This window comes from Amphiura filiformis, chromosome 19, assembly GCF_039555335.1.
Source record: "Amphiura filiformis chromosome 19, Afil_fr2py, whole genome shotgun sequence".
In the NCBI taxonomy this organism is placed as follows: Eukaryota; Metazoa; Echinodermata; class Ophiuroidea; order Amphilepidida; family Amphiuridae; genus Amphiura; species Amphiura filiformis.
Window position 1 is genome coordinate 35,584,739 of NC_092646.1, and position 26,116 is coordinate 35,610,854.

At 37.0% G+C, this 26,116-nt stretch overlaps 1 protein-coding gene across 1 annotated transcript in view; it reads left to right on the top strand.

Moving 5' to 3' along the window:
* The window catches only part of LOC140140531 (ribosomal biogenesis protein LAS1L-like), a 51,102-nt gene that overhangs the window by 18,706 nt on the left and 6,280 nt on the right, over positions 1-26,116 (top strand). Inside the window, exons 4-10 of the mRNA XM_072162289.1 lie at positions 1,157-1,396; positions 14,378-14,472; positions 17,487-17,569; positions 18,748-18,984; positions 21,029-21,176; positions 22,278-22,747; positions 24,397-24,541. Coding sequence (XP_072018390.1) covers positions 1,157-1,396; positions 14,378-14,472; positions 17,487-17,569; positions 18,748-18,984; positions 21,029-21,176; positions 22,278-22,747; positions 24,397-24,541 — 1,418 coding nt within the window. The remainder of the gene's footprint in view (positions 1-1,156; positions 1,397-14,377; positions 14,473-17,486; positions 17,570-18,747; positions 18,985-21,028; positions 21,177-22,277; positions 22,748-24,396; positions 24,542-26,116) is intronic.

A 26,116-nucleotide genomic window follows, 5' to 3' on the forward strand; every position in this document is an offset into this window, starting at 1 on the left:
GTGCCTCAAGCCATCCCTCTAATTGAGTAGTAAAATTAGCGGCACTCAACTTGGGCTAGCTATAACCCTGCCAATAGGTTTGTTGAAAAATAACAATTTCAATCTTGTGGTTAAACAAAGCATGAAACACATCTGCCAACTGGCATCGTGTCAGTTTTTCTTAACTCTAATGCCCCAGGGGCTTTTTGATGTCGGGAAGGGAAAGAGGAAGGAATAAAGAGAGAAAACAAAGAAAGAAGTTGTTTGCTCTGGGTGGGATTCGAACCCGAGACCTTTCGCATGCCTAGCACTAGGTCGGCGACACTTTGCCATGGGTCTTGCGCTGGCCTGGCTAGTGAAAGCATGCCTACTATACAGGGTGCACAACAAGTTCCCCCTAAATATTTGTAAAAATAAATCAAAAAATATTTGTTTGTTTGTTTACCCAGGTTGGTCCATGAGGGACACATGCTATTCCATGGGAAATCATTTAATGAAATGCAAACTTGTAAAAAGACATGTGTAGCCTTATTTGTTTTACACCTATATGGAACAAATTATAACGTCACACATCATTGCGTTCAGTCACAATGGTTCATTATATAAAAAAAGAAACCATTTTAAACTGTGTTAAAAGTTGCATCTGAGTCCATGGGAGTCAACTCTCAAACAATACAGCAGGCCAGGCCTATTCATGTGTTTGTTAAGAAAACCTGACTGCTATGGGCTCAGGTGCAACTTTTAAAACGGCCTCTTTTCTTACATAATTAACCATTGTTACTAAACGCAATGATGTGTGACGCTATAAAGTAGTCCACAGGGGTAAAACAAATAGGACTATACATATCATTTTACATTTTTACATTTATATAAATATTTTGACTTATTTTAAAAAGTATTATGGGGAACTTAACCATTGTTACTAAAACGCAATGATTTGTGACGCTATAAATTAGTCCACAGGGGTAAAACAAATATGACTATAATACATGTCATTTTACATTTTTACATTTATATAAATATTTTTCGACATATTTTAAAAAGTATTAGGGGGAACTTATAAGTTGTGCACAGTGTATATTACTTTGGGCGATTGCATCATCACATCGCATGTTGAGAATGCAAATGCAAATGAATATTGAATAATGGTACATTAACTTATGTCTTCTAATTCAAGGTGGGCCTTCCATCCTGGATGGTAGATCTTCGTCATGAGGCTGTCCACAAGTTCATGCCGTCAACAGCAGTCTTAAGGGAAGGTGCTACGTATGCACTGGACTGGCTCAAAGTGGAATACTGGGAAGCACAGAGTAATAAAGGTCATCTTGAGAAGGAACCTGAAGGCTGGAGTACTGATACTGATACCAAGGAATCAGTCGCAGCTGGTCTGATTCTCTACCAACAAGAACAGTTTCAGGTAAAATATTGTTCGACAGATAGTAATTTTTTTATTTATTTGTTAAGGTTTTGTACTTTATCCAGGTGAGGTTCATAAGGCCCCCTCCCCCAAAAGGTCTGTTTGCCCTTTCAGCTCAAAATTAGTTTGGCTCGGTAGGTTGATCTTGTATTTTTTGTTTTGGTTTTTTTTTTAAAGACTGCAAAGTATTCCATGGTATCTACAGCTAGCTATGGACCATTTGGTCAGTGAGAACACTTACAGTTATTAATTCTAGCTAATTTGCAGGCACAGGCTGTTGTGTAAGACTTTCAGCAAACATTTCTTGGTCTTGGTCAGTAACACAGAGACAATTTTATTTTAAACAGATGTACATGAACTGCATGAACTTATATCATGCATTTGTTTTTTTGAATATATAGGCCTACAGCATTATTAATTGACATCTTTAGGTTAATATACTGGTTCTACACCTTTTAAGATCTACATTCATGACATTTCACCAATATTTAGTGCTGAGAACTCAAAATGTTAAAAAAGCTAGTTTTCCAATTTGGAAAAAAAACGTCTTTTGACCTATTGTGAATGTTGTGCCCCATTCACAAGGGACATATTAATGGCATACAGAATGCCCCATTCACAAAGACATCTTTTTTTTAGGCCTAGCATTATGGATTCATACATGTATGTGACCTGCTCCCATAAAATGAGTGTAAATTTGTAGATTCAAGACCTCCTGGCTGCTGAGTTGATGTTCTTTGTTTGATGCACACATCCAATCCAGTAGTATGTCCGTTGTGAATGCCCTATATATTGTGCATGTTGTGCCCCTTTCACAAAGGACATATACTTCTGGCATGTACAGGTATATGCATCAAACAAAGAACATCAATTCAGCAGCCAGGTGTCTCAAACTACCAACTTGCGACTTGCACCCAACTGTGGGAGCGAGTCACATGATCCACTCAGGCCAAAGTTGGAAATTGAGTTACTACCATCACTGCCCAGTACATACAAATGAAGAGCTTATTTTCAAACCATGTTAGCTCATGTTAAGTCCACAAACAATTTACCTGTGCGATATTGCAATGGGTTGTGATGCTATAGGTATTATAATTTCAGTTGGATGCACCATTACAAAGCAAATAGTGGATGGATGCACAGTAACAATACTGTGTGAGGCCTTTGTCTCCCAAATGAGAACAATAGTCTGCATATTATTAAGTTGTGGTAAATATAAATGGCTTGTTGATGGTACAACTCATTGTTGCTAATGTCAAACTTGTCAAAGTAATTGTGATTGTATCACATAAGTAAATGAGAAACATGTGGTTGTGGACTTAACATGGTATGGAAATAAGCTCTTCAAATACTGATGTTGAATCCCATGCAGGTCTTTTGAATACTTGGTGGCAAAGTTATGAACTTTTTAAATGTCAATTTTCTTATAATTTGTATTGTTTTTTCTCCTCACTTTTTGCTTATATCTCAGTTTCATTATTGCTGACTTTAGCCTGATTGGACCAGATCTTGTCACATATAGAATACACACACAATGGGGCACATCATCTACCCATGGTTCATTTTGGGTATTGAATAATTTTAACACATGTTATGTTGAATTTATGCAAATTACAAGTTGGGACATTATTGACCCATTTCAGTAACAACACTTACAACAACAACATGAAATACGGTAGTAAAATAAATATGTTGGATTATTTACATGTTACAAATAACAACATGAAATAGAGATTTTTGAAATAAATATGTTGGATTGTTTATCTGTGACAAATAACAACATGAATTAGAGATTTTAAAAAGTAAATATGTTAAATTATTTACATGTTACAAATAACAACATGAAATACGGTAGTGATTTTTAAAAGTAAATATGTTGGATTATTTACATATTACAAATAAAAACTTGAAATAGAGATTTTAGAAATAAATATGTTGGATTATTTACATGTTACAAATAACAACATGAAATAGAGATTTTAGAAATAAATATGTTGGATTGTTTATCTGTGATGAATAACAACATCAATTAGATTTAAAAAAATAAATATGTTGGATTATTCACATGTTACAAAATAACAATGTGAAAAATAGATATTAAAAAGTAATGTTAAAAATAGCAAATGAAATACAGGTTTTTTTTATTTTGGATTATTTATATATTACAAATAACATGAAATACGGTAGTGATTTTTAAAAATAAATATATGTTGGATTATTTACATGTTACAAGTAAACAACATGAAATAGTGATTTAAAAAAATAAATATATTGGATTGTTTATCTGTGACAAATAACATGAGAGATTAGAGATTTTTAAAAGTAAATACATATGTTGAATTATTTACATGTTACAAATAACAACATGAAATACAGTAGTGATTTTTAAAAATAAATATGTTGGATTATTTATATGTTACAAATAACAACATGAAATAGAGATTTTAGAAATAAATACATTGTATGTTGGATTGTTTACCTGTTTACATGAATTAGATTTTAAAAAGTAAATATGTTGGATTATTCACATAACAATGTGAAATAACAATGTGAAAAATACATGTAGATTAAAAAAAGTGATGTTAAAAATAGCAATTGAAATACAGATTTTTTTTAAGTAAATATTTTGGATTATTTACATATTACAAATAACAACTTGAAATAGTGATTTAAAACAAGTTATATTAAAAGCTTAATATGATTACAAAAAGTTCACTACAAAATGTTAAATTGTGTGAATAATACAACCACAAAATTAGGGCTAAAACATGAAATTTCCTCAGGAGTTCAGGTTTTCTTCATTTGCTGGGATTTTGCGCTGCTCAGCAATCGCCATCATTGCGATGTTCTCTTCTTGATCTCTAAGTTTACAACATGAACAGTTTACTTTATCAAATAGATACCCAGACAAGGTGTACAGAAATGGATTGAGGGTGGAATTGATTGGAAGTACAAATGTTGCTATCCAGGCATATGCCGTAGGGCTTACTTCCACTGCACCAGCCTGGACTAGAATTGATAATATCCCAATGGGTATCCAGCAACAAAGGTCTGTCAGGACAAGAAGGGACATTTTCATAGCCATACGCATTTCTTCATTTGATCTTTGTGATCGTCCAGAGGCTCTGGTTATTTTTCTAGCAGTAATAAAAATGGATGCGTAACAGAAAGCCACTACTATGAAACAGATCAGGTTTAAACCGGTGAAAATGGCAATGGATAAGTACATGGACACTTTGCTCTGAATAAGTGTAGTCTGCAATATGTTTTCTTCAAGTATGGAGTATTTGTAAATATCTTTGTCCTGTACATTTGTTTGATGATATATTTTAGATTTAGAAAAAGGCAGGCCAACACATATCTCTGAAATTGAATACAAATCAGTATCTGTTCCAGATAATGCAAACACCGTGATACTGAAACCGATGGCTACTGACCAAAGGATGGCTGATAGTGAACGAGCTAATGTTAAACCAATCCGCCGGCTTCCAAATGGGTACTTGATCCCCAGAAACCTGTCTATGCTTATTAGGGTTATGAAGAAAGCTGAAGCCTCACTGGATAATACAGATAAGGCTCCGGCAAACCTGCACAATACGCTAGTTCGCCAAACTTCAGAATTTGATGGAAAATAATCTGTGTAATATGCATCTACTGAAAGCAAAATGATCAGATAGATGCACATAGTGAGATCAGATATTGAGAGGTTTGCGATCAGAAGAAATTGGACCTTATTACTCTGTCGTCTGTGTCTGAGTTTGATGTAAAGAGCAGATACATTTCCAAGAATACCAAAGATGCTCATAAACCAAATTAGAATTCGAAGGAAGTCTATGGTCAGCAAGCGCTGGCATGTTAGAAATGGGGAAGGTGTCTCATCGCTTTCACACTGGACAGATGATGCATAACAACATATTTCATATCTAGTGACCCACAATGTAGCTGTTTTATTTAATCCAGCAAAGACTGCACTCTCAATCCACAGGAGTGGATTTTCTCTCAAGTTAATTCGCTCTAAGGAGGTACACATTGATAGTATTGGAATTTGATTGAAATAATTTTCGGAAAGGTTCAAAAATTGTAGATGTGTTTGACTGCGAAAAATGTTTTCTGGAAGAGAATGAAACCGATTATGATCCAGTTTTAGAATCTCTAGCTTGGTTTGATTTTGGAATGTGTCAGGGTGGAGAAAGGAGAGACTATTATGGGAAAGGATCAGTTGTTTTAGGTTAGTCAGTGATCCAAAAGCATTGGAAGGTATCTTGCTTAACATATTTTTATCTAAGCGTAAAGTTTGCAGTCTTGTCAATGGCTGAAACCATCCAGGCTGTATCTCATGTAATGCAGTCTTAGTCAGGTATAACGCCTCTAGACTTGCCAGTCCTTCAATCACACTAAGCCGTATCTCGCGCAATGCATTGTAGGACAGATCTAACCCCTGCAGACTTGCTAGTCCGTCAATTACACCTGGAGATATATCATGCAATCCACTATGATACAGGTGTAACTGCTCCAGACTTGTCAATCCTTCAAACACACCAGGCGGTATCTCATGTAATGCATTGTTAGACAGGGATAACTGCTCCAGACTAGTCAATCCTTCAAACACTCCAGGCTGTATCTCACGTAATGCATTGTTACCCAGGGATAACCACTGCAGACTTGTCAATCCTTCAAACACACCAGGCGGTATCTCATGTAATGCATTGTTAGACAGGGATAACTGCTCCAGACTAGTCAATCCTTCAAACACACCAGGCGGTATCTCACGTAATGCATTTTCATACAGGTTTAACCTCTCCAGACTTGTCAGTCCTGCAAACACACCAGGCGGTATCTCACGTAATGCATTGTTAAACAGGTATAACCACTCCAGACTGGTCAATCCTTCAAACACTCCAGGCTGTATCTCACGTAATGCATTGTTACCCAGGGATAACCACTGCAGACTTGTCAATCCTTCAAACACACCAGGCGGTATCTCATGTAATGCATTGTTAGACAGGGATAACTGCTCCAGACTAGTCAATCCTTCAAACACACCAGGCGGTATCTCACGTAATGCATTTTCATACAGGTTTAACCTCTCCAGACTTGTCAGTCCTGCAAACACACCAGGCGGTATCTCACGTAATGCATTGTTAAACAGGTATAACCACTCCAGACTGGTCAATCCTTCAAACACGCCATGGTGTAATTCACGTAAGTTATTGTTATCCAGGTACAACTTCCGTAGACTTACCAGCCTTGTAAACACACCAGGCTGGATCTCATCTAAACCAGTATTGCTCATATTCAATGAATACAAATCATAATCAGCAAACCGTGCAAATGAGAATGGTTTAATACTATGCAACATGCTCCCAGACCAGCTAATAGTATTAAAACTACTATTCTTAGATGGATATATAACTTGAGCCTCAGAGACACTTCCATTTGTGCAGTTACTGATTATAGTGACATCATCCAAGGTACATGTACAGTTAAGTAGGCATTCCATGTGACATGTAGTTATGTTGTTCACATCTCTAACACAGTTGATTACCTTACTGGTATCTTGTCCACTGACAATCATAGATTTGATACTTGCAAATAAAATCAAATATAATGCCAGTGATACTACTCTTTTGTAGCTTGAGAGTGTATGTGGCATCATTGCTTTGCCGGTATCCCTAGCCTTGGTGTGGAGAGTGTGGTGCCGTGGTAACAGTACTAATCTCTGGTGCAGGTTTAATCGCTAATAAGGACTCTTGCGCAGAAGGGGGGACTGACCATGAGGAAAAAATTGATTTCAATGAGATTGCTCACCTTCCAGACAGGCTCTGCAACAGTTCAATTGGCAAACCAGATCAACCAGTTTAACCCCCTGAGCACTACCTGCTGATCTAACATTGCCACTGATTGGTCAGTTACATGATGTCTTCACTTTAATCACCAATCAGAATGGAGCTTTGCAAATAATTCACCCCAATTTTTTTGTGTAGTGAAATTATTCTAACAATATTGCTGATTGGTCCAATTGATAATGAAAACTTCTTTTTGGCCAATCGGCTGGTAGTTCTCATGGGGTTAATTAACAGTCTCTTGGTCAGAACTGGCAGATGATAAAGTTTAATCTAAATCAAAACATCCAAATCCAGATCCAATTGGTAATATCAATGAATTGATGAAGCAAATTCAGTTTCTGCTCCTCCCGTGGCACATCTATTTAGATTTGGGTATGAACCATGAAAATGCTTGGTCCTTCCAAGGGTATTTTAAGCTATTAGTCCTTAGTACACAGAAAGCCAAATCTGTATGAAAGTCACACACAGTTTCAAAAGCGTTTTAGGTATAAAATCACTGATTGTCCCAATCTATCTTGGTGTTGTTTGGAAATTCACAATCTAAGTACAGATGATGTGATGTTGTAGTCGTTGCAGACTGAAGTGATTCTGATATCTACAAGTTACAACATATAAACAGCGGCAGTTGTGACTACGGTGATAGTCACTATGGACCACAATGGCCTCATCCCAATGGCATAGTGCAATGACCTCAATTAAACAATCATAAATGTAGTGCAAAATTTAACCTCAAGGTGCAGAGTATGAGTTTTTGTACTAAAATTTTCAAAGGTCATTCAATGAATGTACAAATGTATTGGGGTTAAAGAACTGTGCCCTGATAGATGAGCATATTGTGGATCCTAGTGAGTGGTGGTGTTGATTTCATTTCATATCACAAAATGTTTATTCTATCCTGATTGTTTTGTGCCAAGAGCAACAGTTTAAAATTTCAATTATGGTCAATCGCCTAATGGACAATAAGTTATTACCTGTAACTGTAGTGATCTGGTAATTGAATTGAACATGATGATGATCATATTTGCTTACCTATAGATGCTGTATTTATTGAGTTATCGTGTACCTAAATCGTCATTTTACGGAGAAAATGAACATTGAAATAATGGCTGTTGAAGTTTAAAGTGGTCAAATTTTGCACTTTCATCGAATCTCGCAGGAGAATGCGGCAGTTTTTATTTTTCTACCTTACATTACATAAACATTGGGTAAATCCACGGCCCCTTGAGAAGTTTGAGCGAAATCCATTCATAACTTGATATTTAAATCGGGGAAAGAACTTGAAAAAACCCACATTTTATCAGCTAAAACAGAGCCATTTGACCACTAGGTTTTTGTGCTTCTGTGGTGTTTCCATAAGATGCGCCGCGCATGCAGATAAGCGGCGCGTATGCGTAGCGTATTTGTGCGTTAACAAATTGCGCGATATGCAACGCGATGTAGCTGCAGTCGGTCACTTTTATAATCATATATTGATGAGAAAAGTCAACCAACTTGGATTTTGGGAACATGCTAGAACAAAAACAACACGTGAGTTATCACTGGGTTATCCAGATTATCACAACACCACCAAGTGTATACAACAACACCCATTGTTATCGCAGCAAATTTGATATTGAAACTCAACTCCAATGGTGGACGATAAACCTGTCATTCAGCGTGTTTCTACTAAGTAAATGGTTGAGGTGAATTCAAGTGAAGGGGTGATGCAAGAAATATCTGTAATTGCCCCATTAGAAACAGATGGGGTGAAGGTGAATGCGGGGTGATGCGAGTGAATCGTCAACCACCTTAACATATAAAGTATATACAAGGTTACATGTAAAAAATGAACCGCATTTTGTGATGGTACAACAAAACAATGTCATTTTTCAGATATTATTTATTCAGCCTTCTTGTAACTGTTTGCTAAGTTTCAATTCTGTATCTTAAAAACAACTTAACTTATGAGCGCAAGATGACAGGGGTGTCAAGAGTGGCTAGCCATCAAAATATCGCACAACAAAAGTTGAACACACGCACACCTTTGTTTTCAGATTTTTTTTTACTACTTTTTATGTTTCCCTTATTTTTCATTGTTGAACTTATTGCACAAAAGAAACATATTGAAAAATTAAATATTGTACACTGAAAATAAATCGGTTTTAGAGCTTCTTGACTCTTGGTGGCAACAAATAAAGGAAGATGGTCATTAGAGAAGAACACGTTTTTGGTGAAAGCGGTTCTGCACACTGTATCTCCTGTCATCAACATAGTGAAATGAATAACAATCTTTAGCATTTAGGCCTTGTTTGGATTTTGTTGACTTGAAATTGCTGCTGTTTGGAAATGCATTTCTGACTGAACTCTTGAAATAAAAGTTTATTCTTTGTTTGTCAGAATAAAATACTGCATCTGCCATACTATGGCTGGGCCTACCAAAGTGCCCCACCAAATGCACGGTGGCTGTGGGCCGGGGGTACTCAGTACAAATGACCATACTGGGACGTGCCGCAAACATGGGTAGCATTTTCAGCCTTCTGGTATATCAATGACCCCTTTTTCAAAGCCTATTTTGGTATATGAATGGGTCCTTTTTTCAAAATTTTCTCAATTTTTTAGGAAAACAGCCCAATTTTTCCTTAATCTAGCCAAAATTGTCAAAATTTTCCCGAAAATTTGTAAAAACTAAGACAATTTTGTTTAAATTCGGCCAAAAATTTTGACTTTTGGTATATCAATGGGTCCAAATTTCTTGAAAAATTGGTATATTTATGGGTCTACTTCCAAAATCTCAATGCACGTCCCTACCAAAACCAAACTTGAGTACCCCGGCTGTGGGAATGCATTACGGTATGTCACATAACCTTATTTTGGAACACCCGGTATATAGAGGGGGAGTTTCAAATGGAGCTGCTAATGTGTTAATTCTATTTTAAATTCATATTCCCCCTGTGGCCGATATTTCCAAAATCTTCCGCAGGGGTAGTGTGGATTTCATCTGGAATAGCCCAATTTTGCAGGGGACCTACTAAAACACTATTTTTGAACAGTTTTTGTAACCCTTGTAAAATGACAGTATCGTTTACTCCCTGAGCACTACCTGCCGATCTAACATTGCCTCTGATTGGTCAATTAAATTATATCTTCACTTTAATCACCAATCGGGATGGAGCTTTAAAAATAATTCACCCCAATTTTTTTTTTGCATTGTGAAATTATTCTAACAATGTTGCTGATTGGTCCAATTGATAATGAAAATTTCTTTTTGACCAATCGGCAGGTACTAGTTCTCATGCGGTTATTTAGAGCAACTTGCCATGTGTTACCTGTTTGCCCAATAAGTAATAGTGAAAATGCACATAAGAGTTTTCCCGCCCAGCGACGATATGTAGTGTGTCCCAGAAAAAAATACTGGATGAATTGATTTGGACATAAATTGAGAAATACGCATCAGAATCCAAAAAGAAATGAGCAAATACATAATGCATGCATCAATGCACTTCATTCAAAGTTTGAAAGAAAGCTCACTCATCATAATGCAAACTAGTGGTTAACTTGCCAATGGGCTCTACAATTTGTTTGGTGAAATCCTTTTTGTTCTTCTTATCCTTTCGTAGTGAAGATATTGATTTTCCCCCAAAACACCAAAAAGGTCTTTTGGGGAAAAAATGTATATCTTCAATATGAAAGGTCAAAATTTTCAATTGATTGTCGGCTTTTCATCCAATTATACATACACTTTTTAAAGTACATATCATTAGATTTATAAAGTTTACTTCTAGGACTGTTTAATATCAAAAATTATATCAAATTTTAATAGTTTGTCATAAAATTTGTATTATATCGCGAATAAAAAAAAAATCAAAATTATTTTATATTAGAAGGACATTACTCATATTCAGAATGCAATACGATAAGTCTGGTGTACTCTCAGCTCCCACAAAAAATACTATGCAAATGCGTAAAAGCGTTAATATCCAATTCCTTAAGAGAGTGCACAACATAAGAAATTGAGCTGGTTCAAAAGTCTAAATTTTTATATCTCAGTCAAAATACCTGTGTGCCTTTAGATCAGTTTCTCTAAAGGTGACCAGGTGGTGGGCGCCGTGCATTCTCTAAATTCAGTAAATTTCCATCGTCAACCGTGTGATTGAATGGGATTATTTTGAAATTTTAAAATGCTTGAAATATCACAAACATATGGCGAAGCGGTTTTGCCGACTCTGCCTGACCATCATGCCACTCATCGCCTGAAGGTAACCACTATGCTATAAATCACTGGGAGGAGTTTGCAGCCTTCTGATATTTAATATTCTCAAATCGGTGTAAATTGAGTGCATGTTATGATTATATACAGCTATAAATCAAGGATTTTGAAGTCTTTTGTTATTTGTTTACTTCAATCAGTGTAAAGTGAGCGCATGTTATGATTATATTACAGTGTTAAGTTGCTTATAATTCAGTCAAATCCCTGCATATTAATCTGAAGGCAAATCAAGAGTTATATTAGGGTATTCCATTTAAAATCCACACTCCCCTGTGGAAGATTTTGGAAATATCTTCCACAGGGGGAGTATGAATTTCAAATAGAATGAATACATTAGCAGCTCCGTTTAAAACTCCCTCTCCCTTTGTGGAAGATTCAGGTTGAATCTTTCTCAGAGGGTGTATGAAATTCAAATGGAGCTACTTAAGGGCAGAGTAATGGGAGAGAACATGGACCTTTTCGAGCTTCATTATTTCTGAATTGTATGTCACTTTTTACCCCAATTTTTTTGTGACAACTTAGAAAAAAATCCGTTCGGAGTAAAAAAAATTCAGTTAGCTTTTCATGAAGAAGAGACATGAACTTAGGGAAGGATTTTTTTTTTTTTTTTAATTCGTCTCTTTTTTCGAAATATTGAAAAAAACATGTGAAAAAAGCCATTTTGTCACTCTATTAAGCTAAAAATTGCACATAATGGTGTATATTTTTGTTTAAAACAAATATTTTGAAAAAATGAAAAAACCTTCCCTAGACTTTCATGTACTCTAAAGGATAGTAGAAAAAGTTTACCCTTTGCTTGCATATTTTTCGAGTTATCTTGTCACAAAAATCGCGCAATATTGTCAAAAGTGAACTCTGAGAAATCGACGTTTTAGTAAAAAAATGTCAAAATTATGCACAAAACGTCCTTAAATTTTAAAACGGTAAGACTTTCACACTTGTAAAAGCTGTATCTGGCGCATGGTCTAAATATGCATCTTTTTGCACCGATGAATCTATAATCTCTGCTTTCAGTGCGCCAAAATTCAAAATAATTAAAAAATCTAAGTGGCATTTTGACTGCAAATTATTGTTTTGTTTACACCACATTTGCTGGCGTTAACAACATACCGAATGCGCCTTGACTGCGTTGGACATACGCGCAGAGTTGCGCCTTGGCGTCACGCGATGCGAATCGCAGCGTAATCACAATATTTCGCATTAAGCGCATTTCTGACTCATTATTTCCGCCAATTTACTAAGCTGTCTTGAGCCATGTGACTTTTTAGAGTTGAAAAGAGTGAAATAAATCAAGCAAAAATACTGAATAAATATTAGCAAGTTGTATTTTACCAGTTTCAAGTGAAAGAATACATCTAAGTGTTGATAAATATCAAAAAATCTCAAATTCGGTCGAGGACAAATGTGTCTTCCATTACTCTGGCCTTAATGTGTTCATTCCATTTGAAATTCATACTCTCCCTGTGGAAGATATTTCCAAAATCTTCCACAGGTGTAGTGTGGATTTTAAATGTTATGGCCCATTCACAGTGAAAGCACGACTAACAAAACGACTAAATTTAATGGGATCCACAATCAATGAGATCCACTTTAGGAAGGGGTAAGCGAGTATGAAAAAAAGGTCTGTTGATCAAACTTGGAATGAACTGCATTTGACACATGCATTATGTAATCGCTCATTTCTTGGCAAACAGTTAGCCAAATCACACAAAATTTGCATATATAACGCAAAATGAAATGGGCTATGCGCTGCTTTTTAGGTCGTCGAAGGAAAAGACCTTATGGCATCTAAGTTGTGTTCCAGTCAGTGTATGCCAGTATATGCTTCCCCCGGGTGCTATAAAGTTAGTGACCCAAACCAGGGGTCTGGCCACTGGCAGGCGTCCAGTCACTCCAGGGCTGCCCCCTGGCGGGGGTTGGAAGGGGGCAATTTTGCAATTCATACCTCGGGGTGCTGCAGCCACCAAAGCACTCCCTGGATCCGTGCATGGGGTATAGAGGTCATTTTAAATGGTATTCTGAGTTTGCCGGCCAATTCTACGAGCGCGGCGTCAGAGACAATCTTAAGCGTATTCAGCGGACGGGCCGGCATGAAACTTTCCGTCGCAAGCAAAAACAAAAAAAAGACACAGGTGATGACAAAAGACACACAAGATGTCTGTTGTATGTATGTCGTACTTTAAAAGACACACTTGAAGTCACACAAGGAAACAGACACACAAGTATACCAGCATGAGTAGGGCCATCCGTCAACAGTTATGTAAGGCCTTTTGTTAAAATAGCTGTACTATGCCCTCATGTATTGGTGGTGTTCAATGACATATACATTTGTACAGAGATAAAAGGTCATTTGATGTTAACATGTACAATAGCATTATGTAAAACTTGTTTAAAATTTGGTCTCATATGAAGAGTTTAAATCCTATTGCAACCATTATTATGTTTTAAGGAATCCAAGTGTGTGAAAATATTGGATCCAAAACATAATAATGATAAAATTGGATGCTTTACGTCCAATATTTATTGGTCTCCCTATGAGTTTTAAAATATTGGACTCGACCACGTCTCATCCAATATTTTATAACTCATAGCTCGACCAATAAATATGGGCTCAATCGATCCAATTTTATATCAAACTTGGTTCATAGCTGCATTATTGGTACCTATATGTACATACCAAGGTCAAAAATTTGGCTAGATTGAAGCAAAATTTTCCGAAAAAAGGATCCATCCATATACCAAGAAAAAGGGGTCATCGATATACCAATAGGCTGAAAATGCTACCCATGTTTTGCGGCATGTCCCGTATGCTCATTTGTAGTGAGTACCCCCGGACCATGACAGGTCATTTCTAACCAATGTAAAATGTTTGTTCTACATTTGATACAGGTGATGGATGATAATGAAAAACCAAACAGTACAAGTAACTGTGATAGCAGCCTTACAGATCTAGAGGAATTACTGACATCTAATCACAATGCAAGGTAAGAGAAGTAGTAGGGATGACCAATGAACCATCAACTTGATTAGAACACTCCCATAGACATGCAGGGAGCTCAACTGTGCACTGCTTGCACAGACATTTCTAAATTGATCTCATTCTTTTAATTTTCAATATTTTTCTGTAAAATTGGGGAAGTTACTGCCAATTATATTTTGTAACTATCTTGCAAATTACAGCAACATAACTTATTTCGCTTTTTCTGTAAGTGCGAGTCAAAATTGGTCCATCGCCACATACAGCGCTTAATTGCCAGTGGCTGAGTTCAGCACTGCTCAAGAATGGCACAAAATATTCATGTCAATAATTTCAGGTGAAAAACGTGGCCTACTGAGCTGAAATTTGGCAGAGTTGCCAGTAATACCTCTGTCATACCCTCTGTAAAAAGGTTAAAATATTGAACAAGTAGATCTTGAGTTACAAATTAAATCACCAGCTTCCCTTTGGAATTTCCATACTCCTTTCGAATCATGCTAAGAAGACACCTTTCTGAACATAAATGTGAAGTTTCGTGCTCATTTGATGTATTTTTCACCTGATTTCAACCCTAAACGTTTTGTTATATTTAGGCCCATACCATCTACAACTTGCTGCTGGCTATACCTTGTTTAGGACTTTCACCTGAATGTGCAACCATAACTGTTTCAAAATAGCCCGAGATAGTCATGCAGGTAACTCCGAGGTCAAGCATTGAATTGGTTTGAACAAAGATACTCATAATGTATTGAGTATCTTTGGTTTGAATGAGGAATACTACAGGAACCAGCGCCTTTTGTTAGAAGTCACACATGAGCATGATGAGTAAAGTGGATAATCTCTATTGTTGTGAATGAGTCAATGACCTTCAAAACTTAAGATTTTGTTTACATACACCTACTAATTGGTCATATTAAACCCAATAACATTGAAATTCTTGGTTGTGAAAAAAAAAGTTCTTAGTGCAATTTTGATGTTGTGCCATATCGGCTATCTTGGATGATTTTTTGGCGAATGTCCTCTAAATGCATGATTTCAATGCCTCGGTTTGAAAAAATAAGTTATGCCAGTGACTAGATAAGTGCCATTTCATAAGAAACCCTTTGATACTTTCACAATATGCTTGTTTCATGTTTGCAAATATGTTAAAATAAAGAAATATATAAAGGTAAATATATGCTTATGCCCATTTTGCTCCCAATTGCTATTTTTGGACCTTGCATTTTATTTCGTTCCAATGACCGGTCAGAATGGGAAACTTTGATAATTCATAATTCGAAAAGTTTTTGACCGATTTTGACTATTTAACCACCAAAATACTTCTGTTGATGAGTTCTACCCAGAAAACAATATTTTGTAGCAATAGGGTCAACATGAAATTTTGATGGTCATCCCTAGAAGTAGATAGGGCCATACACTGGCAAAGTTACGTAATTAATCGGATTAACTACCATAGCAATAGGTCAAAACAATTTTGAAGATATCGCGCTGCACTACAAGCAGGTTGAACTAATCACCTGTGTATGTCTGCAATCATAGATTGAATACAATACTGGTCTTTTCAAAGATACTAATCTTACAGGTGCAAGTGATCAGCATGATATGGTTCAATGCAGAGGTATCGCGTGAACATATCAGTGCAGTGCGGTATATTCAAAAATTGTTTTGACCTATTGCTATGGTAGTTAATCTGATTATTACGTAACTTCGCCAGCGTAGAGCCAACTTTTCAAAGTGGGAGGCAAAATTACTAATGTACTTGTAACCAAAAGTAACAAAAATAAGCTAAAGAACCAGATCAGAAAAACAATTTTTCAAAACTGCAACATTTTCAGTTGAATATCACTTCAATATCTGCACAACATCTATAATAGTAATACCTGGCACTTCTTAAAAGCGGAGTACTTTATATGGACAGATTGGGCTATACCATTTAAAATCCACACTACCCCTGTGGAAGATTTTGGACATATCTTCCACAGGAGGAGTATGAATTTCAAATGGAATTAGCACATTAGGTAGCTCCATTTGAAACTCACCCTCCCTCTATGGAAGATTCAGGTTAAATCTTTCTCAGAGGGTGTATGAAATTCAAATGGAACTACCTAATGTGCTACTTCCATTTGAAATTCCATACTCTGTGGAAGATTTTGGAAATATCTTCCACAGGGGGGTGTAGATTTTAGTGGAATAGCCCATTGCAAGATCCAGGCACAAGTATAAAACTTATGACATGTTCTCATTTTACAGGGGCATGTGGGGAAGGGGTAGGTTTAGCTACTAATAGCAGCACAGAATTCTATGTCAAGGGTATGTTTGGATACTGCCAAAAATTGAATCCTTAATCTTCTACACAGGGAGTGTGAATTTCAATTGGGATTACCTGAATGGGTGACCATTAATGAATTAATCTTCCATGGATTTCAACTGCAATAGCCCAATGGGTTCAACTACTATGTTGTGATGCAGGGCCTGGACAATATCTTGTGTATGTTTATGGGTTTAAATATGACACGATCTGGTCCATGGGGGCCAAAGGAGGCATTTTTGACAATGAGTTACTGTAATTATTACATTATACATACAATAGGCTATTATTTACTGAAAACACTAAAGGTCTTTGGTTCTAAAGTTATGAAGTTTTTTGATGTCTATTTTCTTATGTATTTTATTGTTTTTTACTCCATATTTTTACCTTTATCTCAGTTTCAAATTTGCCGCCTTTGGCCCCATGGAGCAGATCGTGTCACATGTATAGGGGACAATTCTCTGCTGGTACTACTGGTATTGCCAGCTTTAATGATAGCTTACTTGATGATTGATTGGTTGATGATTGATTAGTTGAAGATTGATTGGTTGAAGATTGATTGATTGATTGATTGATTGATTGATTGATTGATTGATTGCTTGATTGATTGATTGATTGATTGATTGATTGATTGATTGATTGATTGATTGATTGATTGATTGATTGATTGATTGGTTGGTTCATATCATATAATTTGATTTCATATTTTCCAGGCATATGATAGCATCAGCTCTTCTCATGGATGGGTATCTGGTTCCAACTCATGAACAACTGGAATCTTTGCGAATTTCGAAAGGTAAGAGTTATGTCCTGTCACAAAAATTTCCATGGATGATTGTCCGGTTGCTAACCATGATTTTTCCATGAAGCTTGCTTTGGTGTCTGTAGGTTTGTTTTTGATGGATTTTGCTTTTGAAGACCACCAATTTCAAAAATGTGTGTACTGGATGGACCTCTGTCATCATTGAGTATTTTGAGATATGGAGAGTCAAAGTTCATACAGAGGTCAAAAGTCAAAACTGCTCAAATGTTGTTGCAAAGTTCATTGAAGTGTTCCTCTTGTCATAAGGACCCAGAGAAGTATACTTTTGCCTATCTGTGACAGGCCTTTCTGGAGTTCATAAGCAGAAAGATCAAAGTAGTATCTTGCAGTATATAATCATGCAGGCTAATCTAATCTCATTCATTCCATTCAGCTTCGAAGCAGGCGATTTGAAGCCAAAGTGGTAATGGCATCTGGCAGTAAAAAGTTGTCAAAGTCCCCTACAGTTTTTGCACATAAGACAAGTAGGATGTTCTTTGCCTTCAAGGTCTTCTTTTACCATGTAAATGGGATGTAGAGAGCATATCTTCTGCATGGTTCATCTTGCTGCATCCTCAGGATATGTCCCAGAAATCGTAGTTAGATTTGACAGAGCTGATAAGAGGCACAGTGTTGGTGATGGTATAGATCCTTTCATTGCTAACATGGTCAGTGCGCTTGATGTTCAGCATTATCCTGTAACATGATGTACCAAAAGCGTTATCTTATTTTCCGTGTCAGTAGATATCACCCAGGACTTACATAGAGCAAATTACTATAACATAAGTGGTTTGAAAAAGCTTGACTTTCGTTGCAACAGTGATTGTTGGACTTCTCCACAGATGCTCCAGTCTCCAAAATGCATACCATGCAAGCGCCTTCCGTCGGGAGCGGTCACTTGATACTGGTGCTAGATAGAGCCCATCATGGAACCAAGATATTTAAAAAGCGGTGACATACTTGATGGGTTCTTTGTATACCTGGAGTGGTGGCTGTGGATTACAGTTGATGGTCATGTACTCGGTTATAGGGACACTGATGATGAGACCTAAGCTTTCTGCTGCAGCCTCTGAATCTAATCTCACAAGTCATATTCACATGTGTACAAGGGCAGTTTATCAGAATGTGTGTGCCACCCCCAAATAAGAACATATTCTGTTATTCTTTTACAGGCTATTCAGAGGACAACAACAAAACACCAGTACTGGACCCAAAGATCATTTCATTCTGGACACCACTGCTGAGGCTCTTGCAATCTTTCAACATCACCCCTCTGTTGTTAGCAAGTCTCCTGAAAGAACTAATGAAGTTCACACAGCCTGGCAACCAGACTGCAACATTGTTACAGGGTTGGGCAATATTGATTGCAATGGAAGCTGGAAGAGGCCCTATAACAGCACCAAGTCCAGGTAAAAGAAGCAAATAAAACTTGAGAATGGGAAATTAAATAGGGTTGTGCAACTTCAGCTACCGTATTCTCTCTATTAAAATCCCTCCCTCTAATAAACGCCCCACCAAACTGTTCCATGCTGTCAAAGTACCATACAGTAACCATATTTTCAAACATCGATCACCGATTTCATGATATCCATGTGGACGGCCATTGTTATCAACAGTGTTTACAGTATTTGTAGAAATTCCTTGTTGTTTGTGGATCACCACAGCACTGCCAGACGGTACGAGTGATGTTTTCAGTGATTTGGGAATGATTGTTGTAAAAAAGACTTCTAAGTGAGATCTATTGCCATTTGGTCTAATACTATTTGGTCTAATTCCTGTTTCGTCTATATTCAATTGGTCTATTACCAGAAAGGCTAATTGCCATTTAATCTAATAATCATATAGTCTAATGTCCATTTAGTCTAATATTGTTTGGTCTAATATCCAGTATGTCTACTAACCATATAGTCTAATAACCATTTGGTCTAATACTTTTTCAATAACCATTTGGTCTAATAACCATTTGGTCTAATAACCATTTGGTCTAATAACCATTAGGTCAAATACTCATATGGTCTAATAACCAGTTAGTCCAATACCATTTCGTCTATTTCCCAATTCATCTAAAAAAATTGCCATTTCGTCTAAGTACTACTTTTTACGGGCTGAAAATACATGTAATGAGGCGAGCGTGTGTAATGAGGTGAGCACATGTAAACAAACCTACTACATGTATCAAATCTTATGCATTCTTAGTAGAATTATTATTGTTTATTATATCCAAAAATGAAGACTAATACCTGTAGCCTGCAGGTATTGTATATATGCCTATTCGAGTGAAAGTGACATTTTTGCCGGACTATTTGTCCTTCTTTCCTGAGTTTTTTTTTTTTTTTTTTTTTATGTCGGGCATATCTAGGCATTAACAGCTGAAATCTAGGAGATAACGCTGACGAAACTTGCCAGGCACAAGTGACCTGGTGAGCGAAGGGGGTCGCCGTGAGATAGCTGGTCGGGGTATTTTTACAGGACAGGCAAGTGTAACCAACAATCGGGTGTTACCCTGATCGGAACCGTCTGTAAACGAGGTCTTTTTATCATGGATCATCTGCCCCGCCATAACCAGATGAACCACGGGGAGAGCGGAGATTTTTTTTAGGTCCTGCGGGGAATCGAACCCGGGACCTCTCGCACCAAAGGCAAAGACCTTAACCAGTGTGCCACGCTGCTCCCTATTAAGGTTAATATGATAATAGGCTCATCGCCCATCACTGGGGTGCCACGGGTGCAGGGCATTTGCCGGTATTCCCATTCCAACATTAAAACAAATTATGTTTTTGTCATTTGCATATGGAGTTATGTGTAGATAATACATGTAGGCCTATAGACCTGTTACACTGTTTATGAAACATGCTCCTTTAAGATCACGGTGACCCTGGACTATACAGTACAAAAAAAATGTATGTGTAATTGCGCCTATGCAGCCTCACACATGCTATTAGACCAATCGGTTAGTAGACCAATTGGCTAGCAGACTAAATGGCTTGTTAGACCAAATGGGTTGTAGTCCAAATGGGTATTAGACCAAATGGCTGTTAGACTTACTGGTTATAGACCAAATAGGTATTAGACTAAATGGTTGTTAGACTAAATGGTTTTAGACTTATTGGTTATTAGACCAAATGGTTATCGGACCAAATGGTTATCGAACCAAATGGTTATAGGACCAAATGGTTATTGGACGTACTGGATATAGACCTAATGGTCCGTATGCACAAAAGATTTAGACTGGGTCTAAAGTTAGACCGGATCTAAGTGGAATTTAGTTTCAGGAGAAAGGACAGTTTCCTTTACATTTGCTGAAGTTATTTTGTATTATTTTTGAACATTGCATTAAAATCTTTAGAATTTTCTAGCTACTCATACTCCTTTGAGGGATATGTGTATATTCCATGCTCTGAAAGAGTAGATACCCAGTTACACAACAATTGGCTTCTACCTTCCTCTTCACAGGTTCAAAGAGAAGCAGAAGCCCACACAGGAATGGTGAGACTACTAAGACCCTATATGAAGGCTGCAAAACAATCCATCTTCCATGGAATGACCTGGTGGATATTTGCATAGAAAATCCAAACTGCTATACACTCTCAGTACTACCAAAGTAAGTGAAATAAACCAAGGACCAAGGAAAAGAGCTGAATCGAAATGACTTTTGTCCACCGATCTGATCTGATTGATCATCCTATAATATTGGCCGATATCCGATCCGATCCGATATGTTGGTTTTTTACTTAGGAGTAACTTCCGAAGTAAAGAGCAGCGCTGCATAGGCCTATTATATACACATTGTTGCTTTCAATAACTTTAATAAAAGTGGGGGTAGTTCCAATATGATTGGGTATCATCGAAGCGCCCAAATAAAATTTGTTTATTTAGGCCCCTATTGGTCAAAAGAAATTGCTGCTGACAATTCTTCTTCTCTTTTTTGTCAGCCGCAAAAATACATCAGCATGAAGCTTGGTGGGTAAAGTTACCATTAGCCAGGTAATCGTGACAGCCGAGAACCGCCAAATACATTTGACCGCCTCGTAGTAAATAATGTTTCTTCGTCAATCATATTCTGGTAAACGGTCACTCAAGCCACCAATCACCTTCCAATACAAATTGCGCAACATTGCATCGTGCAAGCCAGTGATCTCCATGCAAAAAACTTACAATTATTTACTGTGTAATTTCAGTTCTTTTATTTGGTGTGTGTTTAAGGGACCCCATCTAGTGGGCCTGTGTGCCTGTTTGGCGGGTTGCCCTTTTGCACCACACACCGCATTTTGACATTTATATACACTCTTTATCACAGCCCTGTCAACAAACTAATAAAAATTAACAACTGCACTTACAAACAACATAACAAATAAAACCTGCACACAACCACCAACACAATGAATTTCAATTCCTGACCATAACAAATGAACTAGAGCACCATTGGTGCTCTTGTTTTACAAAACTTGGAAAATAAGAAGTTATAGATAAGATACTTCATAAACAGAGAAATACAGTACTTGTTATTCAAAGTTGGAAAGCAGAGAAATATAACTACTACAAAATAATATATTTTTGTCAAAGCTAGGTAAAGTTGTACATTTTAATTACTTTAATTTTATCCAATTTCATAAGAATCATGCAAGCATAGCCAACATTTGATACCTCATTCTAAATTTGTTTAACTTATTTTTGATTGTTTTCACTCGCTACCATTTTGCAGAATGCTGTGGCATATGACACCAAAACCAAATCATGGCACTGTCAAGAAAATCACACAACTGTGCTCTCTGCTAACACATCAGCCACAAAAGGAGACGGACAGTGTACCACAGAAAGGCCCTGGTAAAGGCAAGAAATATAACAAAAAATCAAAAGGGAATAGTTCAAGTGATCAAAGTAAGACAAGTACAGATACAAGTGTTGACGATGGAAGGACAGTGTTGGATACCGGAAGCATTCCTGCCATGGTGAACCCTCAAGAAGACGAGGCATCCCACGGTAGTCCTGGTGTTGCAGATCGAGAGGCAGGGCATCTCAAGATGTCACAGGCACACTCAGTGGAAGAGTTGGTGGCTCTGGTGATGAGGAAGCAGAAGGACTCGCAGAGATTGGTGGGGGTGTCTGCACAGTCTGCCAAAGATGCTAAGGTGCTGAGGCGACAGAAGACGAATGATTGGACTAAATGTAAAGGTGAGAGTGCCATATTGTGGCTGTATTATTAACTCTCTTCACACGGGTGTCGACTGCAGACGACATGTTTCAAAAAAATTTTAAAAATTCAAAAATTTCAGAAATGTAAATTTTCATGACCATATTTGGAATCAGCATGAAAAATGCATTAAAATGAGTACAAAGAAGCCTAGTATTGGTTCAGTAGTTGTTAAGATAGATCTTGATATTTTGAGAAAATATTTTTAAAACTTTTTCCGTTGAAGCGCATGGCTAGCATGCAGAGCATTAAAGGTACGAGATCAGATTTTGTGTTTTCTACATCACATTGAGGCCCAGCACCCAAACATTCTTATTCCAAGTTTTGGTGACAACTCTCTAGTCCAAAGGCTCCATAGTCCAAAGGTTCGCTTACCCGAACACGTAATTTACCATTCACTAGTCCGAATTCTGAAAAGGTTTGCTAGTCCGAATATCGGGTTCTCTAGTCCGAGGATTTGCTAGTCCGAAAAATAAATAAGGTTCTCTAGTCCGAATATAGAATAAGGCTCGCTAACCCTAACACAAACCCTAGCCGTTATTCTATATTCATACTAAAGAATCTTTGGATTAGCAAACTTAATTTGGTTTTCGGACTAGCGACCCTTCAGACTAGAGAACCTTCGGACTAGCGACCCTTCGGACTAGAGAGAAGTCACACAAGTTTTGAGCTAAATTGAGCTCCAGAGTTTTTTTAATTCTAGAAGCAAAAAATGTGTATCCTGTCAATCTGATCAAGCACCTTTAACCCCCTGAGCACTACCTGCAGATCTAACATTGTCTCTGATTTGTCAATTACATGATATCTTCACTTTAACCACCAATCAGAATGGTGCTTTGCAAATAATTCACCCCCGTTTTTTGTGTGGTGAAATTATTCTAACAATGTTGGTGATTGGTCCAATTGATAATGGAAACTTCTTTTTGGCCAATCGGCTGGTAGTTCTCATGGGGTTAACTTGATTGTCTCCATTCCCCAAATGGAAAATTCTGGGGTTGTGTTAAATGGTGCCACCATGCCAACATCACATGAACTACCCCCTCCAATTGGCCTACCTTGGTTTACATAAAGCAGAGAAATGAAATGTGACACAAAAAGTGGTTCAAAATGACATTCGGTAGGTAGGCAGCACTGCATTGACATAGATTTGATTCAATTTTGGATTGAATATATATCATAAGAAAAAATACCAGGCATTTCAGAAATATATGCAAAGTATTATGCACCCCAAGGTTATACAGGGGAGAAGTGAAAATACTACAAAATATTTGAGCTCTATTCTAACAAATTATAAATCAGACAGTATATTATGATTTTTATTTTTTTATTATTTGTTTGTTCGTTCCTTCTCTGTTACAGGGGTGTGAGAGTTCAGCTTTTAAGCTGATTTCAGCTTTTTTTATTGCCAAAATTTAAGTGTTTCCTTTTATATTTAGCCCATATTTGGCATATTTACCCTGATTTTCAGCTTTTTTAGTGATTTTCCTCTTTTTTGTCTGAGGCCTCTCACACCCCTGCTGTTGTTCATTCATTTGTTTGTTTATTTGTTTGTCCCTTTGTTCTTTCATTGTTCATTTGCTCGTTCATTCATTCCTTAAATTTGTTTTTATATTTTACCCAATCATCACAGAACATTGGATTAATTGGGGTGCATATCCATTGGGTGTGTTGCCAGGGCAACCAGATGACCCTGACTACTTCATGTTGAATATTCATGAGGGGACTAGCAAAAGGTCTTCAGACATGGGAGATGCTCCTGTCATGGACCAAAACGGGTAAGTCAAGAAGTGTACTAAATGCTGTTGGCGCTGGGTCTACTTTATTTTTAATGTATTGCCCTGCACTAGATGTTAGGTTGTCAAAGAACAGGGAGTTAAAACCTTGATCGTAATTCTATAGAAATTTCACAGTATGCTACATTTCACATTGTATGTTTCACTTGCACCTGTAAGATTATTGTTGCTGAAAAGAGCAGTAGCGTATTCAATCTATGATTGCACACATACACAGGTGATGAGTGCCTGCTTATAGTGCAGGGCAATACATTCAAAAATAGTGTTGACCCATCGCTATGGTAATTAATCCTGTAACATCACTACTCCTGCGGCGAATTGACATGCATCAGAATCAGTTCACATCCTCCATGCAAGTAACTACAGTTACCATAGGTATTAAATAAAAGACACCAAATTTAATACCCATGTGATCCATGGGCGCTGCCATACTAAGACCACCAAGTGATCAGTAGATGTGCTACAATGCTAAGAGATAGGAATTTTTCAGACAAATATCATCAAAATTGCTAAAAATTTTATAGGCAACTTAATTATACATTGGGGGATTCTGTTTTTTTAGTATGTTTTCAAGAACTAAATTTTTAAAGTTTAAAATGACAAATTTGCCAGAAAATTTGGACATGCATCCCGCGTTTTCAATTGAAATACACAGGAAGACCACCCGCTGTGCCAAAGGTCACTTTTCCAGACATCCTGTCTAGACGCTGTAATGTCAGCGCCCATCTGGTCACGTGAGCATTAAATTAAGTGCCTTTATTTAAATGCCCTAAGACAACTGAACTAGTCTATGTCGATGCCTGTACTTTGCCATTGTATACTGACAGTTTTTGATACAAATTGTAGGGGGAAATACATTTTCAACCCCAAATATTTCAACTCCTATTTTAAACATTTCACTTGGTCCCTGTATTTAATGTGAATATATTTGGAAACACAAATTAAACACCTACTCAACTGTTAAATTTGTGAAAAAGTAACCCCAGCAAAAATATCCCACTATACAGTAGTTACATACCAGTATGAGGTCATAAAGTAAATATGTGATGCGATGAAGCAAAATCAGTCGGAACTCGGAAATATTGAATTTTCAGTTTCTTATAGGATAGTAAAAAGCACTTACAAAGCTGCATTTTGCAAAAAAAACATTTAAATTGAATGACCAGTTCCAAAGATATGATCAATTGAAGAGTTTCCAAAACAAAAGGAAACAAAAGGAAATATTTCCTTTGTTTGGCTATATCTCAAAATCAACATTTCCGAGTTCTGACTGATTTTGCTTGATCGCATCACATATAAGTTTTGATTTAGAGGTTTCCTACTCTATGTGGCTAATGCCAAAAAAGTAAGGTACACCCATGGGTAGAATTTCAAAATAGGAAAATACCAGTTTGAGATCATAAAAGTTTAGATTTAGCCATGCCGGTACAAATGCTATTCCAGATGAAACCCATACACCCCCTATGGAAGACATGAACTTAATTTTCCACACAGGGAGTGTGATTTTTAAATGGGGTTACTAGAACAGGTGACTTCCATTTGAAATTTGCACGCCCT